Source organism: Emys orbicularis, chromosome 1 (genome assembly GCF_028017835.1).
Source record: "Emys orbicularis isolate rEmyOrb1 chromosome 1, rEmyOrb1.hap1, whole genome shotgun sequence".
NCBI classification, from domain to species: domain Eukaryota; kingdom Metazoa; phylum Chordata; order Testudines; family Emydidae; genus Emys; species Emys orbicularis.
Window position 1 is genome coordinate 311,775,425 of NC_088683.1, and position 19,187 is coordinate 311,794,611.

Consider the following 19,187-nt stretch of genomic DNA (forward strand, 5'->3'; position numbering starts at 1 on the left):
CTTGTGTTTAAAATTACCAGGTATAGTAAAAATGTAAGCATAACAAAACCTCCACTTGTTTGGGAAGTTACTTAGATCAAAATAAAATGTTTTTTTACATGCATTTGTGTAGAGCCAAAGCAAAGTCACTCTTACTACAATACATAAACTCATGTTTGGTAAATTCTCACTTTTAAACAAAAGTGTTCTGCTTATACAGTCTCTCAATTCTGAAGTTCCATCATACTTCATTTTGCACTAAAATGATACTTCAAACTGCTTCAAAAAGACTATAGACATCAGAATATATTTTTGAACAAAGTAGAGCTTTAAATAGGTTGGTAGTATAACCCACAGTAAAACAGCATCCCTCTTTTTACGATTGGCCGAAACGGTCTTCAAGTCTGCATTTTTTTTAATATCTGGGCAGTCAAGTATTTTCAGGTGCTTCAGTTTTAAAATGGGGACATATCACTGACACTATATATTTTGATAAGTACTCAAAACTTAAATATATATTAAAATGACACACCCACTTAATTATTTACTTACATTTCACATAATTAAAAGTAATTTCATTTGAATAGCTATTTGTATGTAGTAGTCTCTTGTTTGGTGAAAGTATGAAACGCTGCAAATTAAACTAACTCTTCAAGTTAACACTTTCTACAGTCTTCACTTTTTGACAGTCTATTTCAACATATTTTCCAAAGACTAATTAGTCAGTATTCACCCTCTCAAATGGTATAATTAGCTTAGTTATAACCTCCAATTAGATTACATAAATAGACCACTTTGAGACTTCTATTAACTGGTAATTAATACCAGGCAGTATCATAAAACATGCATTAATTTGTAGCACATACAGCAGCATAAAAAAAACTGTCCTGTAGCCCAGAGATAAGGTGTAAAAATCAGTCCTATTATAATTATTTACCTCCTGAACTGTCTCCATTGGCGGTGGGGGGTCCTTATTCCTGCAGAGATTTACAATGACCCATGTGACGTTCCGAAGGAAGGTGATGGGAATGGAGGGATTGATGAAGGACAGAAGAGGTTTGACAACTCCCAGTGATATGACATAATCTCTACACTGAGGACCATCACCTACAGAAATGAAAATTGTTTTAAAAAAAATTACATTAAAGATGGAAAACCTTGAAATGTATGCAATGACTTATGTTGGGATACTGATATTCTATGTTTCCTCACCAGAAGTTTAGTACCAAAAGCTGCTGTTCAATAAAAATATTTTAGGAGGCATAAAATTTATATTAAAATTTCTTATAGCAAATGAAGTCACTAACTCTCCAAACTTAATAATTAGTATATACATATGGATTCTTGCCATGTGGAAAATTATATGAAACCAGAGAATATAGAGGAAACATAGTCTCATATGGTAATGCCAATGTTCAAAAGTCAGAATCTAAAATTCCTATGTGTCCCCTGATTTAATTTCAAGTACTTTTAAAAAGACAGTTAGGACTTACCTATAATATTTCCAAGAGCCCAAACAGCTTGCTCACAAACATTCTGATGTGGTGAGTGAAGCAGTCTCAAAAAGAGGGGTACTGCATCTATAAAATGAAAAGATTCGACCCTGTTAGTGGAACATAGAAGAAACTGTACATAATATTTTAGTCTATTATTATTAAAATTTATATAATTCCATAACTTTGCCTGACATTAAGACCTTACAGTTTAAGTTAGAAATATACATAAATTCTCAAAAATGTTTCCTTTCAGAAAACAACCAAATGTTAAACAATGGTCCCCGCACCTAAGCTCCCCTCTCCTTCCCTCCCAAAAGGTGGGAGTCAATACATTTAAACAAAATTTTAAGTTAAAGGTACAAAGTCCAGTGTCCTGGAAATTGAGATCTTCTATTTACCCACAAACCAGGTGCATAACCAGAGCAGAAACACAAGCTTCCCATGCTGCCTTGACAATGTGCTTCAACACCATGACCTGGAAAAACCACCTCTTTAAGAATTCATATTGGTACTATTCCCCCTGAGCCATCCATTTCCCCTTACATAACCCATTCCTTGAAAGCATGAGGAGTCTTAATGGTAAACTTTTCATTTGCACACTATCATACTTTATCATGTAGACCCGTCGGGCAAACTAAAACTGATTAATATGCTGGTGAATGAGTTAGCACTCACAAGAGAAAATACTACAAACATTAAAATATTAAGAGCTAAGAAAATTAAAGTGTGTTTTTAAATAGAAAATTTGCAATATAAAAAAATTCCAAGTGGACACAATTGTTTTATTTTTGATAATTTAACATGAGGTAGTAGTAAGCCGAAAAATTTGAACAGATTAATAAACAAAATCTATGGAAAAATTCCATGCAGTTAAGACAAACTGCAAAGGAATTTGTTCAAGTTGCCTCAAGATTAGTAACAGTACTCAACAGATATGAGGGACATCCAACACACTGACACCTAAAAACTTCACTTCCCTCGGGTGCTGTGACATTCAATCCTACCTGGATCACAAGGTCCTACTTTAATGGAATATTCTTGCCTGTCTTTCTTTACAATCAATGGCTCAACCAAAGAACTCTGCTGGAACACGGAGCCAGCATGTCTGGATTGGGGAGGATCAAGTAAGTGTTATTTCTTTCGATAGCACAACTTTTGTGTTTTTAGAAGTGGGATGAAATGTTTCACATCTGCCCTCCAACACAAGGTGAATTTTTGCAAAAATCTGTTTAAGTAATTAGAGAACAAAATTAGAGGGTTCCCCTCCCCCCCAAAAAAGTGTAAAGTTTAACTATACTTTCTTTTCAACGGCGCTGGAGCAAAAATAGCTCAAGTTTGACACCCGGAATGGAAATAACTCTGAGGACTACAGACATTACTAGATTTGGAAAAAGACAATTGAAGAAGTAGTAACTGAAAAATCACTGAGCGCACACAGTTGGCATCTAAGTCTTGCACCTTTTGTAAAATCACTGCATATACTCTGTCTAGCCTGACAGAAAACAGCCTGTTCGGATAATTTGCATGAGAACTGTCTTACTGAATAGTATCAAAATCCTTGAAAAAGCTGCTTTAGCATTGAGACATGAGAAAAACTGCAGGTGCGATCCTGGGATTTTATGGTTTCTCTGCACTTTTGACAACACTGCAAATTCTAAACTTGCATTTCTCTTTTCCAAGCTGAAGAGTCCCTGTCTTTTTCATCTCTCCTCACATGGAAGCTGTTCCATACCCTTAATCATTTTTGTTGCCCATCTCTGTACCTGTTCCAATTCTAATATATATCTTTTTTGAGATGGAGAGACCAGAACTGCAAGCATTATTCAAGGTATGGGCATACCATGGATTTATATAGTGGCATTATATTTTCTGTCTTATCTATTCCTTTCCTAATGGTTCCTAACATTGTTAGCTTTTTTGACTACTGCTGTACATTGAACAGATGTTTCCAGAGAACTATCCCAATGACGCCAAGATCTCTTTCTTGAGTTGTAACAGCTAATTTAGACCCCATCATTTTATATGCATAGATGGGATTATGTTTTTCAATGTGCATTACTTTGCATTTATCAGCACTGAATTTATCTGCCCTTTTGTTGCCCAGTCACCCAGTTTTGTGAGATCCATTTGTAGCTCTTCAAAGTCAGCTTTGCACTTCACTATCTTGACTATTTTTGTATCGTCTGCAAACTTTGCCACATCACTGTTTACCCCTTTTCCAAATCATTTTTGAATATGTTGAATAGGACTGGTCCCAGTACAGATCCCTGGAGGACACCACTATTTACCTCTCTCCATTGTGAAAACTGATCATTTATCGCAACCCTTTGTTTCCTATCTGTTAACCAGTTACTGATTCCTCTTATCCCATGACTGCTTACTTTGCTTAAGAGAATTTCATGAGGGACCTTGTCAAAGGCTTTTTGAAAGTCCAAGTACACTATATCCACTGGCTCAACCGTGTCGCATGTTTGTTGACTCTATCAAAGAAGTCTAATAGACTGGTGAGGCATGATTTCCATTTACAAAAGCAGTGCTGACTCTTCCCCAAATTGTGTTAATCTAGATCTCTGATAATTCTGTTCTTTACTATAGTTTCAACCAATTTGCCTGGTTCTGGAGTTAGGTTTACCAGCCTGTAGTCGTCAGGATTGCCTCTGGAGCCTTTAAAAAAAATTGGTGTCACATCAGCTATTCTCCAGTCATCTGGTAACAGAAGTTGATTTAAATCAGAGGTGGGCAAACTACGGCCCGCGGGCCACATCCGGTCAGGGAGAAGGGGGTGGTTAGATGGGGCAGGGGTGCGGGGGGGGGGGGGGGTGGTCAGGAAGGAGAGGGGGGGCTTGGATGGGGCGGCGGGGGGCAGTCAGTCAGGAGCAGGAGTTCCAGGGGCGGTCAGGGAGCAGTGGGGGTGGATGGAGCAGGGGTCCCGAGGGGGCAGTCAGGGGACAGAGCGGGGGGCGTCACGGAGCGAGAAGCGGGGGGGTCGGATAGGGGTCGGGGGCCGGGCCACACCTGGCTGTTTGGGGAGGCACAGCCTCCCCTAACCGGCCCTCCATACAATTTCTGAAACCCGATGCGGCCCTCAGGCCAAAAAGTTTGCCCACCCCTGATTTAAATGATAGGTTACATACCCAGTTAGTAGTTCTGCAATTTCATATTTGAGTTCCTTCAGAACTCTGGAGTGAATAACATCTGGTCCTGGTGGCTTATTACTGTTTAATTTATCTATTTGTTCCAAAACCTCCTTTACTGATACCTCAATCTGGGATAGTACCTCAGATTTATCATCCAAAAAGAATGACTCAGGTGTGGTAATCTCCCTCACATCCTCTACAATGAAGACCAATGCAAAGAATTCATTTAGCTTCTCTGCAACAACCTTGTCTTCCTTGAGCGATCCTTTAGCACCTTGATCATCCACTGTCCTCACTGATTGGCAGGCTTCCTGCTTCTGATGTACTTAAATGTTTTTGCTGTTAGTTTGTGTGTTTTTTGCTAGTTGCTCTTCAAATTCTTTTTTTGCCCGTCTAAATATACTTTTACACTTGACTTGCCAGAGTTTATGTTCCTTTCCTTTTTTTCTCATTAGTTTAATATTAAAAACAGTTCAAAACTGATTGGGGGATTTATGCAATGTACCTTTTGACTATGAAAAGCAGTTCCTAGTGGAAGGACAAGGGAAAGTTAAAAACACCTTTTCTTTGATATTCTGAATATATTTGTTAACTTAAAAAAAAAAAAACACAACAAAAAACAAAAAAACAACAACTCCTCCTTGGACTTAGTTTCTACATCCTGTCTGCCACAAGCCTGGCTGGCCTTTCAGCTGCAGCTTGTGGCTAAACCACCACCGTCTGTTGAAAATATCTAATTATGAGACTAATATAGCTACCACCCTCTTACTCTCGCCCCGCGCCGAAATGCAAAGAAAGAAATGAACATGGCTGCTGAGACACAAGTGCAGCAGAAAGGGTAGCTGGGCTCATGGGAGATAGGCAGGGAGGGGCAGCTTACAGTTACCATTTTTACCCCTTCCTTCCCTCCTTTCCTCTGGAAGGTACAGGCCAAACTGCAGGAAAGTAATTCAAATCCTTCAATTCCCATCCTCCCTCAACCTCACCTTCAGTCACATCTAATCAGCTATTCCCTCCACATCTTTGCCCCCTAAATAAATAAATTCTAGCTCAATTAATCTCTCCACACCAATTTCCCCCACAAAATTTATTCTCCCACCAAGCCAGTTAATGCATCTCCTCTCAAAAATCAACTCTCCTCTTCTCCTAAACAAAATTAATGCTGTCTTCCAAATTACACTGCATGCATTATCTGCCTCTCTAAAAATCAATAAAATCATCCCTGTTTTCACCTCTTTAAAATAATCAGTCCCCATCTCTTTTTGTGAGGCCGCTAATGCTACTGCCCCTTTTCTGGTGTTCTCTTCTGATTGCCAACAGCCTTTAGCCTCCTAGCTCCTTCTGTACCAAAGCTAGAGCAAGATAAAAGCAGAGCCTCTTTCCTTCTACAACAGCAGCAAGGCACCCTTTGTTCCCTCACTCCCCATCCCTCTTAAAAGAGCAGCAGCTCAGAGGCTGTTTTGCTTCTTAGTCCCCCTTTCTTCCTGTGGAAACAGCAGAAGCTCCAGCCATTGCACTTTTCATTCTCATTTGCTCTCCTGAAACAAAATACAGCTATTGACACCTGAGTCACTTTCCCTTCCACTCCCATTAAAAGTGCAGTAGACACCTGGACTGATCCTACCCTTGCATTTTCCCTGCCAGGTATTAACTGAGCAGGACATCCAGCCAGATTTTGGGAGAGGACATGTTCCCCTCATGCCTCTCAGTGGTCAGTTATATTAAATCATTAATTAGGCTGTGTCATGTGTATGGATTTCCTATTCTTATTACTCTGCTTAAATACACAACTTCATATATCACTGCTTATGACATAACACAAAGATGTCATGATGAGCACAAGAATTCTAGATAAACTGAACAGTGTGCTCATGTTAAAGCTGCTATTAAAATCTTCAACGATTGCATTTCCTGACTAACTTCAACTGTGCCACCCTAACGCAGTTATCTGTATTTAATAGCATTTTTAAAACTGTAACATCTTTTTAAAGTAGGAAGAATTATTCATTAAGCCTTCTGGTTCTAGTCCTGTGGAGAGTAATAGCACTTAATTTCAGGAAATATCTTTTCAAGAGTGACGAAGAATTAACATTTTCTGTGATGCTCATAAGATGACTCTTCAAACTTCCATACTCAGGCCTCAATTTCCTAATGCTAATCATTGTTGGCAAATACCTCAAGGGTTACAAGCAAAAGCACGACTATTATTTCTAGCACCTTTCTGCTAATTTCTTTTTCATGGTTTTAATATAAAAATTCCAAATGGAAGACACTTTTCACCTTTACCCAGCAACATCCACATATCCCAAAAATGAGCAACTTTTAGCACTTACTTGACTGTACCACAGCTTGGGTCTGTGCAGAAGTGCCCGATGCTATGTTAGTCAGTGCCCACGCAGCTTCAAATTGTAATGAGGGACTGTTTAAAAAAAAAAAAAAATTAAGTCAAGCAGTAATTTGAAATGTGCTCGTTAGGCTATTATATGGTTGCCCTCTACAGCTACTAGCTGTGTCTATATATAGAAATTGCAGAATTTAATACTGTATTGTGTAGTTTAAAAAAAAAGACTAGACATTTCAGAAGAATTGAGAAGTTTAAGGGAATGGGAAAAAAAATTATACTTGCTAAAGCCTCAGCTACTACTCATCACCACTGAAAACAAGCCAATTGATTCTGTCCCTCCCACAACTGAGGCCCTCCCCATATTTGACAGATCCACACACTGCGGAGCCTGCCCCACACACAGCTGATACAAATACCCCTTCCCCTAAGCTTTGGGAGGGAGGAGAGACCAGCACTGGGGGATCTTTGTCCCCCTCTGAGGCCTGGGGGGAAGGTAACATCATTGGGGGATCTTCACTGGGTGGGGAGTGGAGGGGCAGGAGCTGCTACTCCACAGCCTGCTCTGACTTTGCATGCTCTAACCCCATGCATTCCAGTGAAGTGGAAGGGAGCACTAGTTGCTCCACATGCTATGGGACCAGTTGTTAATCACATGAAGCAGCTCTGATTGGCCTGTGGAGCTGATAGGGGTCGGACAAGAGAGTGACAAGCGTGCGGAAGTATGGGCCTGTACTTGCCATTTCCAAAACCTGCAAACATTTGTCTTACATATCTTTAAGATCTGCAACACTCCTCCACACCACACATGCTATACTTATTGTATTGACCACCATATTTCTAGCCAGGGATTCCATCCACTGCCATGTCACTCCTTAATTAGTTGGAGAAGTCCATTATCTTTCCCCAAGGGATGAGTGTGCTGCCTCTGCAATGTTTGTAGCCCATGACAGGGCCCAGAGAGCAAATACCAGAAATATAACCAAACTTCTTCCAATTCCCCCTGCCCTTGTTGAAATCACTACAGAAATTCAGTCCTACGTTGTTGGTTTTTTGGAAGGGGGGGGGGGTGGCTCAAAAACAGGCGTTTGTACACAGTTAAAGCAGATACTGACAATACAGGGGAGAAAATAACTGTCATGTAACATCTTAAATTATCATACAGACCATTTCAGGTTTTAACCTGGCAACTGAAGTCTTTTAGGGCTGGTCAGCTCAATGTGTTTGTCCTGTAGAGTGGGGTGAGGAAACAGAAGCAGGCTGTTCTCAGCAGAACACCCATTATGGAATGCCCATAATCTCTTTGTGCAACAGAGTGAATGTTTGAAAGCAAGATGCAAGGGTCCTTGGTTTTGCCACATTTTCAGTGGGGATTGTGGGGTTTGGTCTGGTTTTTTCTATAAGTGGTAGAGGAAACATTAGTTGCATTGGCTAACATGGTGTTGGTAATTTCACTGTAAAATATCATAAGTATCTAGAACAGCGGTTCTCTAACTGGGGTCCGTAGACCCCTGAGGGTCCACGAGGGTACTCCAGGGGGTTTGTGAGTCCTGTCCGGCTCCAAGGGGTCCATGAGTCATGTCCAGGGCCACCGGCTCCACTGATCAACTCCTCACCCTCCCTCCCAGTGTCTTCTGCACACCACAGAATAGCTGTTCAGCGGCGTGCAGGAGGCGCTGGGAGGGGGGTGGGAGGAGCGGGGATGGGGAGCACTCGGGGAAGGGCGGAAAGAGTTGGGGAAGAGGGGTGAGGGCGGGGGTGAGGCCTTGGGAAAAGGGGTGGAGTGGGGGCAGGGCCTGAGCGGGGGTTGAGCACCCCTGTGGAAAATTAAAAGCCGGCTTGGGGGTCTATGAAAAATTTTAAATCAAAATGCGGGTCCTTAAATCAAAATGCGGGTTGCTAAAGTTTGAGAACCACTGATCTAGAAGGTATTAGATATATATTATATTCATTTTTGACATTTGCATATTTCTTATTTTCAAAAAGAAGAAATCTGAAAGGAAGAAAAAAACATAGCACAGTTTCAACTTTGACTTATTTTTAGAAATAACCATCTCTAGATGGACTACTTTGGATGGCCTAAGATAAACAGCGCATTTATGCTCACTAAATTACAGAATAACTGGACCAAACAGATGGTCTGGTCATATAAAGCACAGTCCTGGCAACTATGTGGTAAGAAGAGTCCAAAATATCAAGACTGAAGGAAAAAGAGGCTGACCCAAGAAGTGGTGAGATGGAAGACCGTTAGCATGTGGTGTGTTAGAGGATATGGCACTGAACAGAGCATTTCAGAGGGTGGGGGGGAGGGACGGACTCCTACAACAGACCCTATTTGTTGAGATCAATGAAAGGACAAAGTTCAGAACAAATTTGTCACAGGAGCATTGTAATGCAAAAGCATCACAGAACTGGTCTGTCCCATATCACTGATTGCCAGTAAAATGTCATCACACTTCCACCAACAAGAGCAGGGGAATATAGCCTGTTAAAGAAGCTCTGTGGATCAGTTAGGAATATGAGTGTATATAGAGTATTTATTTTCCCTGAGACCACGCATGTTGCATCTGACATGTGCCTAGCCAAATACACAGTAGTAGTTTGGTAAAGAGTTGTGTGTAGACTATGGTTAAAGGGAGTGATGGAGGGCTAGCATTTATACAAGGGGGCAGAATTAAGGTTGCAGTGCACGGTATGGTAGTTGTGATAATCGTAAGATGTGTGCCTGTGGTTGGAGGAGTACAGGGTATGTATTATTAGATGACTTAACTTTTCATTTCCTTGCTTTCACTGATTTGTTTCAGGTATGTTGCACAGGTAGCAACCCTAACTGCTTCTTGGAGCTTTTTGTGAAATAGCTTCCTAGATATGTTCATTCTTAATTCGAGGTGGTGTAGGAAAGGAATGGGTATTGTGGACACAAAAAGGTTAAAAGAGCATCTGCTAACAGACAATAGCTGTGCATAAATCGCTTCTGTTGTACGAGAAAGTGACAGTAAATCATGGCTTCTAGTGGAGGTTTTACATGCACCCAACCTCCATCAATCAGGCTTCTGTGCACTCAGTTCCCCATTGTCCCCATCAGTCAGGTTTGTATGTACAGTGCATAAACTTTCAATTATAACATGAAGAGCAGCTAAAAATGACCCTAACTCCAACTTAAGTTTTTAACTACCTACTGCATCAGATCTATATCCCTACTCAAATTTTGTAGACAATATTTTAAAAGATATGGATCATAATAAAAGAACTGCCCAGGAAAAATTTCATCCAGATCCCAATTTCAAAGACTCCCTACTACAAATTTACAAAGAAGCCATAAAAAACGACACAGAAAATGGACAAAAATCAACTGTGTGAAATGTCACACGAGTTGGACATCTACTTTTGCAGAAAAATGGGCGCTTATAGCCCATTTTATAATGCAACCCTAATTATGAAATTGTTACCAGGCATTTCCATAATAGCTGGTTTGCTGAGCAAGTCACAAGCAGGGCCTTGTGTATTCTATGATTCTGCAGCTGCAGAACGGCACTCCAAAATCTGTTTGCATTTAAAAATGTTTCTAATTTATGGTTGCAGAAGTAACCTTGAAAACTCAAAGTGAGTGTAAACAAATGCAGTGATGCCTGCCTGAGAGTGAAGAGAGTCTGAAACGATAGCTGAGGGTTTATGAACTGCCCCAACTCCCCAATCAGAGCCATGGACTCCATGATTCTGTGATTGTGGAATTTGGCATTTTTCTAAGGTGTGCCAAGGAATTCACCATATCCCTCTGAACTCTGCCCTGCTGGGACTTGCCTGCAGCTGTCTTTTGTTCTCCAGCTTTCCCTTCAAAGAGAAGTTAGATAGCAGCACAATGCTCCCTGTACTGTTCAGTGGAGCCAGAGCTGAAGTCCACCTTGCAGAAAGAGCGAAGGGAGCCAGAAGTGTAGGCTGGTGAAACAGGCAGCCTGGGGAAGAGTGCAGCAACCAAGATCAATGATGCTGTGGAATTTGGTCCCACTGTGCCACAGTATACATGGCCATGGTCACAAGTTTGCATCTGAAATAGTGCTGCCTTTTAATCATAAAACTTAAGGAAAGGGGGAAAAGAAAAAAAATGTATACTTACTTATCATCCCTTTCTAGACAGTTGACCAGAATTGGTAAAATTCCAGATTTTATTAAGTCATCAATAGGTGGATTTCGGTCACTGGATAACAGTTTTCTGTAAAATTAAAGTAAGAAAGATGAGTAAATAACATCATCAAGGAAAATTTCTGTAGCAACTGTGTGCACGTTGCTGGGTTTTTTTTACCTTGCAGCTTGGACAGCACTCAACTGGATCACAGGGTTATCACTTGTGGCATTCTGCAATACAAAAAGAAACAAATTCAGAAATCCATCAAAGGAGCCTTAAATTCTGAATTCAAGAAACTGAAGATATTAAGTTTAACATACCTGCAATATAGCTTCTAGTGTTACATTTTGCTTGAAAAGAAAGAGAGATCATTTAGCAACAAATTACTAAAATTACATTTAATGCTGAAACATTCTAGACTAAACATTTGAGCAATGGTGAGCAGTGCCACTCCACTACTTCATTGGAGTTGTAACTGCTCGGATTTGCCTTTTCTGTCCATCTACAGGCAATTTAAAAATGAAGATAAGACTCAAACTCAAGTGAATAACAGAACAAAAGTCTTCTAGCCACTACCAAAGAAACTAAGTTTTAGAAGCAGATTCAGAATCAAGCAACTTACTGCTTTGAAGTCAGCATCAACATCCGAGTCTTCTAAACTTTCTTCTTGAGGGACATTTCTTTTTTTCAAAAGATGTTCATCTCTTTTGTTCTAAAGATATTAAAGACACTTTAATGCTTATCAATACTGACTAGTCAAACAGAGGCACTTAAAAATAATTTACATAAGATTGTTTACATAAAGAGATTTGGAACTCCAGACTGATTTTACAGTAGGGCAGCGGTAAGTCACTCATTTTGTCTTACGCTAAAATAGATTTGAATCTATATATAAGCATGTATCTTGTGAACCATGACAAAATACTACAGTCCGTTGCATAAAATAGATAGTTAAAACCTTTCAGTTAAAAAGCGTCAATATTTTACATGGAGTTTATAGGACATATAGCTCTGCCTCAACAGTCACTTAAATTAGAAATGAATAATGATGATGTCCTAGTCAAATAAGACTAAAATTAGTTTGTAAATAAGACTATTACAAGCTGCTCAGATATCCTGATTACATCTATTTTAATCCTAGGTGTAAACAAACATGCTCCAACACACTGGCACTGATAGACCCTGGTCACTGTAGCATTAACAACAGTTTCTACGTATAACACAGTACCCTGCAACTTAGTGCTTTGTTTAGTAACTACTCAGACTAAGCTGCATTGTCAATGTTAAAGCATCCACAAAATGTTCACAGTCTGCTTAATCAGCTTGCTTACTACATTTTATATTCTAAGTTTTCTACCTTTATAAGAGGAAAAAACTCAAATAAAGGTTTCGACTATGCCAAACGAACATGTTTTATTTGTAGTTTTGAGATTTTTATTCCAAGTTTATTCACCAGAAAAAACTCTCTCTTCCACATTTTAGACATGGTCTATCTTTTGTTCTGTGCATAGTTTCCTGCAACTGTACTATATTTCCATCTTCATTTTGGGTTAAATATTTAAAAAGCGAACTACACTGTCTTAATTCCAAAAACTCTGATTCTCCATTATGCAAGCAATTAAAGAAAGACACTTTCTCCCCTCCAAACTATCATCTGCTATGGTGTCACACTATATCTCAAAAGAGCACCCTGTAACCCCCATATTCATCATTCATCTATGACTGTGATATTTCATACAAAGCATGCCTTATAAGATATCATACGAAAGGTCATGATGTGCTGAAACCCACTGTTCTGTCAAAATATGCATATCATTAGTGTGTAAGAAATTATGAGATTCTGCTGTATGGTTGTTATTGAAATATGTTGTGACTTTGGGAGTCACCCACTGCTAGTTCTCCAGTGACAACAAAGGAGGTGACCCACACCCAGGTGGGCGTTAAATTACCATTAATCAGCAAGGGAGTTGTAAACAAGAGATATACAATTCTGTAAGAGAGTTGCACAAGCATCACACAATGGGGATTGCTCAACTCTATGAGGCCTTGTCTACACTGGCAAGTTACTGTGCAGTAAAGCAGCTTTCTGTGGCGTAACTCCCAAGGTGTACACACTACCACGCCGCTTAGGGCATGGCTACATTTGCAGATGTAGAGCACTTTGAGTTAAACCAGCCTTCGTAGAGCGCAGTAAGGAAAGCGCTGCAATCTGTCCACACTGACAGCACACTGGCATGGCCACATTAGCAGCTCTTGCAACGTCCACAGAGAGCAGTGCATTGTGGTAGCTATCCCAGCATGCAAGTGGCTGCAATGTGCTTTTCAAATGGGGGGGTGGAGTGGAGTGTATTGTGTGTATGTGGGGGGAGAAAGAGTGGGTTTTGGGGGGTCTGAGAGCGTGTCAGCATGCTGTCTTGTAAGTTCAGAAAGCAGCAGACCTCCCCCTCTCCCCCTGCCGCTCTCTCTCTCACACACAGCATTCCACAGTAATGGTTGCTTTGTCTCAGAGCAGATAAGCATGCCGGCTGCCAAACAGAGCTTTCAAAGGGCATATCCAACACAATTACAAGAGTGGCCACTTGACTTACGGGGATTATGGGACCTTTCCGGAGGCCGATCAGAGCGCAGTAATGCAACACCTCGTTCACACTGACACTGGGGCGCTCCAGTGGGGGCGCATCAAACATTATTCTACTCGCCGAGGTGGAGTACCAGGAGCGCTCTAGCCGTGGAGTCAGAGCGCTCTACGTGCCTTGCCAGTGTGGACGGGTAGTGAGCTAGTGCGCCCAGGGCTCCTTTAATGCGCTGTAACTCACAAGTGTAGCCAAGCCCTTAGTGTGCAGAAACTCCTCAGTTGCAGTGTTGCAAAAACAAAACAAAACACCTTGATGAGAGTGGTAAGTCTTAAAGTGCAGAGGCTCCAGCACTATATTGGCAATGTAAACACATTACAGCGCAGAGAGCAATCAACTGGCCTCCATAATCCCTCAAGTGGCCACTGTGCTCTTGTTTTGAACTGGGCTGCCCCAGAGACATGCTCCCCTCCCCTTTCAAAGCTCAGTTTCTGACAGCCATTGCATGCTGTGCTGATCTGCTCTCGGACACAAAGCAAACCATTAATGTGGCATGCTCCTACTGTTGAACACAGAGAGAGAGAGAGAGAATGAGAGAGAGAGAGAGAGAGGTGTGTGTGAGAGAGAGAGAGAGAGAGAGAGATTGCTGTACAGAGAGCTGGGGACGGAGGCTGTGGTTTCCCCCTCCTGCCTCAGGACTGGTTGCTTCCTGTTGCAGTTTGAACTTACAAGACAGCATGCACACACTCTCTGTCCCCCAAAACAGTCTCCCCCCCGCATACACACACACACACTCTCTGTTACACACTCTGCCCCCACCCCCCCTTCAGTTGAAAAGCAGCTGGCAATGTAGTAGGATGCCCATGGAACAATGGAAGAACCTGCATCATGTGACACTGTGCCTGCCCCATGAGGCATTGCAAACCCTTCCCAAAGCACCCTGCGGCCAGTTGCACAGCAGGCTAGCTACCACAATGCACTGCTCTCTTTGCCCTTGCAAGAGCTTCTAATGTGGATGCACTCCACTATCACAAGGAGCACAGTGTGGACACGCAACAGCGGTTTAATTCCAGCATTTTAATAAAAGTGGTATAACTTGTTGTGCAGAAACTTGCCAGTACAGACATATCCTGATTTAGCAAGGCCCACCAGGACATGCCTGGGCTAGTATTTTCCAGGCATATGGACTGAGGGTATAAAATAAGAGACAATTGCATCATGCAATTACCTTTCTCCTCCCCCATTTATACTGAAGGCAACAAGAATGCTGGGAAGACAGAGACTAGAACTGAGGAGACTTAAAGGGAAAGCCTGCGTATTAAGGGCTGTAACCTACCTGCAACATCCAGTGGGGTGAGAAAAACTTCTTGATGCAAATACTGCTTAGTTTTAGGATTTAGACTGCATGTTTACTTTTTATTTTCTTTGGTAACTAACTCTGACCTTTCATGCTTACCACTTAAAATCTATCTTTCTGTAGTCAAACTTATTTTAATGTTTTATCCTTACCAGTGAGTTTATCGAAAGTGCGTGGGAAATCTATTCTGTTTACAAAGACTGATTCATGTCCATTTTCCTTTGACAAAGTGGTGAACTAATTAATAAGTTTGCACTGTTCAAAAGAAGGTCTTGAGCAGTGCACGATGGTGTATTTCTGGTGCAAGGCTGGGGGCTTGGGAGACTTACTAGTGTTTCCCGGCGTATAGTTCATGAGTGGCTTGGAGAGTGTTCATGCAATGTAGCTGGGTGAGCTACTGCATGCTGGTGACTGAGTGATAACTGCGCCTCGAGGTGTTTGCTGCTTGTCACTAGAGCAAAGCATTGTGAGAGCCAGCCTAGACTAGGAGATTAAGAGGGAACAGAAGTCCCACAGTTTGAGGTTGTACCCTATGGATCCCGTCACAGTTTTACACACCTTACTGGATATGGTGACTATGCCCTTATTGCCTATTTATGATGCATAAAGACAGTTCAGGCTTGATTTTATTTAGATGTTTTCTGTCTTTGATTTTTACGTTAGAAAAATCATGCCATTATTTCCCTTTCTTTGGTTGAAGGATTCTTTAGACAACTCAAGTTGAACAACATCATAAGTTGTACATGAACAGAACAGCTTTCCCACTCCTCAACTGGGATGGGGGAATAACAGTATGTTAAGGCTTTTCCAACCAGGGAATGAAACAAGCCCCAGGAATGAAAAAACCCACCTTTATCCATCACAGAGGTTTAGTAAAAGGCATCTATTTTCCTTTGCAGTTTATGTGACACTACTGCTAGAAGGCCCATATTCTACTTCAAGAACCAGGCTAGTTGTGCTTTGGAAAGCATAACCTGTATACATGCCAAACACAAATCAGGAGGCCCAGGACAGTTTTCACAAACATACTAACAGTTTAATTTCTCTCCAGGCTATAATTCAGGGTTAAAACCCCCAATTTAGCAGTCAGGTTTTATCTGCATTACAAGAACCATCCAACTAGCAAAATTGTCTGCCACAGCAAAGGGCCCTATAATGAGAGACAATCAAAAGCATGGTGGTTCTTATAGTGCAGACAGGCCCTGAGTGTTTTAAATTTCTTTGTGAGGTTTAATTGTGAAAATGTTAAAAATGGGCATTGTGCACACAAGCCATTTTAGGCACAAACTAAAGGACGGAGTCAACGTACAGGCTTGTGTCAAACGTTTCTAGACTAGGCAAACAACAGATGACTACGGTGCTGTTCTTTGGCTGAGTTAGTTTTTGACAAAGTATTTGCTTATATCCTTTTAAGCAAATACTAATACTACGCTGACTTGGTTTCAGCCTTGGCAATTCTTGAGTTGTGTAAATGTAACTGTCTTTCCTACTGCTTGCGTGAATCATGAGCAGCATGAAAGACCTGATTTGGGAAGGCTGTTTCCCCTGCTCAGTGGCAAGTACAGATCATTTAGGGGGGGTGGTAGGCTTCTCAGGTGTCCTTTCTCCCTATCCTAAAGAGCTTGCATAAGAATAAGCTCTATGGGGTGGGACAGTTCTAGAATTCTCTCCATAGTCCTATGTTGCTCCTTCAACCTGCTTCAGACAGGCACTAGAGTGGCTAGGAGTTGAAGCCACACTGTTCTTAGTTTCTGTCTTCATGGGGACCAAAGGATCAAGCTTGCTGTTGAACTCTGGTGTACTACCATGAGATTACTAGGCCACCTCCCTTTTGCATCCTCAGCAGCAGAGAACTGCACCTGAACTGTGTTGCCAACTCTCACAATTTCATAATTAATAATGAAATTTTGGCTCCTGCTGGAGCCAGTCCCATGAGGACACAAGCAGCTCTGACCTTCATGTGGTTTCCAGCCACATGGGGGGGAGGAAGAGAGAGAGAGAAGAAGAAAAAAAACCCTTCTGACTGGCTGCTTTCCTCACTTCCTAGGAAAGGGCAATCCAATCAGGGCTGCAGCCTGAGGCAGACAGGCCATTCTCCTACCCCCAAACTCCTTAGCTCCTGAGGGAAGAGGGAGCAGCTAACACCATGCTCATAAGAGGGGCAGGAGGAGGAAGCTGCAGAAAGCTCAATGCAGCTCTGCTCCTCCCCTTGCCTGTGAAAAATGGGTCAGTATGCCCTCTGCTCCTCCCCTCCCCCTCTGTGCAACAGCAGGATTGGAAAGTGAAAGAGGATGAAGAACCCATGGAGCTGTCCTCCCTCAGACCTGGGAAGAGAGAGAAGAGGGGGATGAATAACCTGATGTTGCCCCACAAGGCCTAGGGAGGAAGAGAAGAGAACCCAATTGCAGTTACCCTCCCAGGCATGGGAGAAGGGGATCAAGAACCCCTGACCATGCAAGACCAGATGTGCACTGAAGGGCAAGAGCCAGCTGTGGGGCAAATCACAGAATTAATTTTGAATTTGGGGAAGAAGCTGGAAGCTCCACACCATCAGGCAAACACAAGAGTTCCTTCGGGGGGGACCAGAATAAGATTTTATAAATTTGGGAGGGGGGCAACATTCACACTGAAGTTGAGCAAGGGGAATTATAAAAAGACCCACAATATAATCTTTGGGGGGAAAAAATCATGATTTTGGGGGGAGGTCTGGCTTGTGATTTTTGAACTTTTGATTGGTAACACCATGAGCTACTCCTACACAAAAGAGGCAACTTCCCTGAGTTCCAGGAAAGTAAAATAAACTCACTGAGGAAGCTGGGTCAGAGGGACAGATATCAACTTTAACAAAAGCAAAAACAGCAAGTGAAGATAGGAGGCAATGGAAGTAGAGGCAGGTACGGGGGGAAAATCAATTCATACCAGTAATTCTTTTCTGTTTCAGAGACTACAATTCCAGTGACAGTGATCCTTTTCTGTGAAAACTGACATGCAGCAAGGCCTTCCAAGCAAAGCTTAAATTTTGGTGCTAATTGTAGCTCTTTCATAGTATTTCCTGAAACTAAACTAAAGCTTCCATAGGTGAGATCCTGCTATATTATAAACACATTAATTTTAGCCTCCCCCCCCCCCCGACCATTGCAACATAAAATGGATTACTCTATACCTCACACATAAAAACTCATGGGGAAAGCCTTTACTGGCCCTATCTACAGTAGAGAAAGTTTGCAAAAATTCCCTACTGTTGTCAGTACTGATACAGCTTCACCTATGTCAACAACTATGGGAGAACTAGATAAATGCATGGAGGTTAAGTCCATTAATGGCTATTAGCCAGGATGGGTAAGGAATGGTGTCCCTAGCCTCTGTTTGTCAGAGGGTGGAGATGGATGGCAGGAGAGAGATCACTTGATCATTACCTGTTAAGTTCACTCCCTCTGGGACACCTGGCATTGGTCACTGTCAGTAGACGGGATACTGGGCTGGATGGACCTTTGGTCTGACCCAGTATGGCCATTCTTATGTTCTTAGCCTACAAGAGAGCAACTACTAGCAGTGTAAACAAGGCCATTGTGACTGAAATGTAGAATGCAGTGTTATTGTAGCCTTATTGGTCCCAAGATATTAAGAGAGACAAGGTGGACGAGGTAATACCATTTAGTGGAATTTTATTGTATTATATATTTTATTAAAAGGCAAAACAAACAAGAATTCCTATTTCTGTACACTCAACCATAACACCCATCTCAGGAAGGTCCAAGTGCATTTAGACTACAAGAAACATAAGCAGTGAAGCTGTAACAAGCTTTACCTCAAGGCAGAAAAGTAGGCTACACTAAGACCCAACATTCCAAACGTTTTCCGGCCAACTTCTGCCGTGATTGTCCTTGTCAGAAGATGCAAAGAGATGAGGACAAACTATAAGGGGCCCCAATATTCTAATCTTTATTTAGTTCTGCTGCCAGTTATCACAGAAAAGGAACCACAGACTCAGCAACGGAAACTTTTTCCTTTATATATTTGAAAACCTTTTTTTTTTTTTAATATATACAGGAATATCGTAAAGAAAATAGCACTACTTTTCATCCCCGCTGTGTGCCTCCAGTTTAAGGCCCCAATATCCCAATATAGTCACAATGCTTTGCTGAATTGGAGGACGTTAAGCAAAAGGCACATGATGGGGA

At 41.6% G+C, this 19,187-nt stretch overlaps 1 protein-coding gene across 1 annotated transcript in view; it reads right to left on the reverse strand.

The window, feature by feature from the left end:
- KPNA3 (karyopherin subunit alpha 3) overlaps positions 1–19,187 on the reverse strand; it is an 84,709-nt gene that overhangs the window by 21,485 nt on the left and 44,037 nt on the right. The window contains exons 3-9 of the mRNA XM_065417402.1: positions 11,699–11,788; positions 11,397–11,426; positions 11,254–11,306; positions 11,068–11,163; positions 6,946–7,031; positions 1,473–1,559; positions 917–1,086 (exon numbers count right to left, since the gene is read on the reverse strand). Of these exons, the coding sequence (XP_065273474.1) occupies positions 917–1,086; positions 1,473–1,559; positions 6,946–7,031; positions 11,068–11,163; positions 11,254–11,306; positions 11,397–11,426; positions 11,699–11,788 (612 nt within the window). The remainder of the gene's footprint in view (positions 1–916; positions 1,087–1,472; positions 1,560–6,945; positions 7,032–11,067; positions 11,164–11,253; positions 11,307–11,396; positions 11,427–11,698; positions 11,789–19,187) is intronic.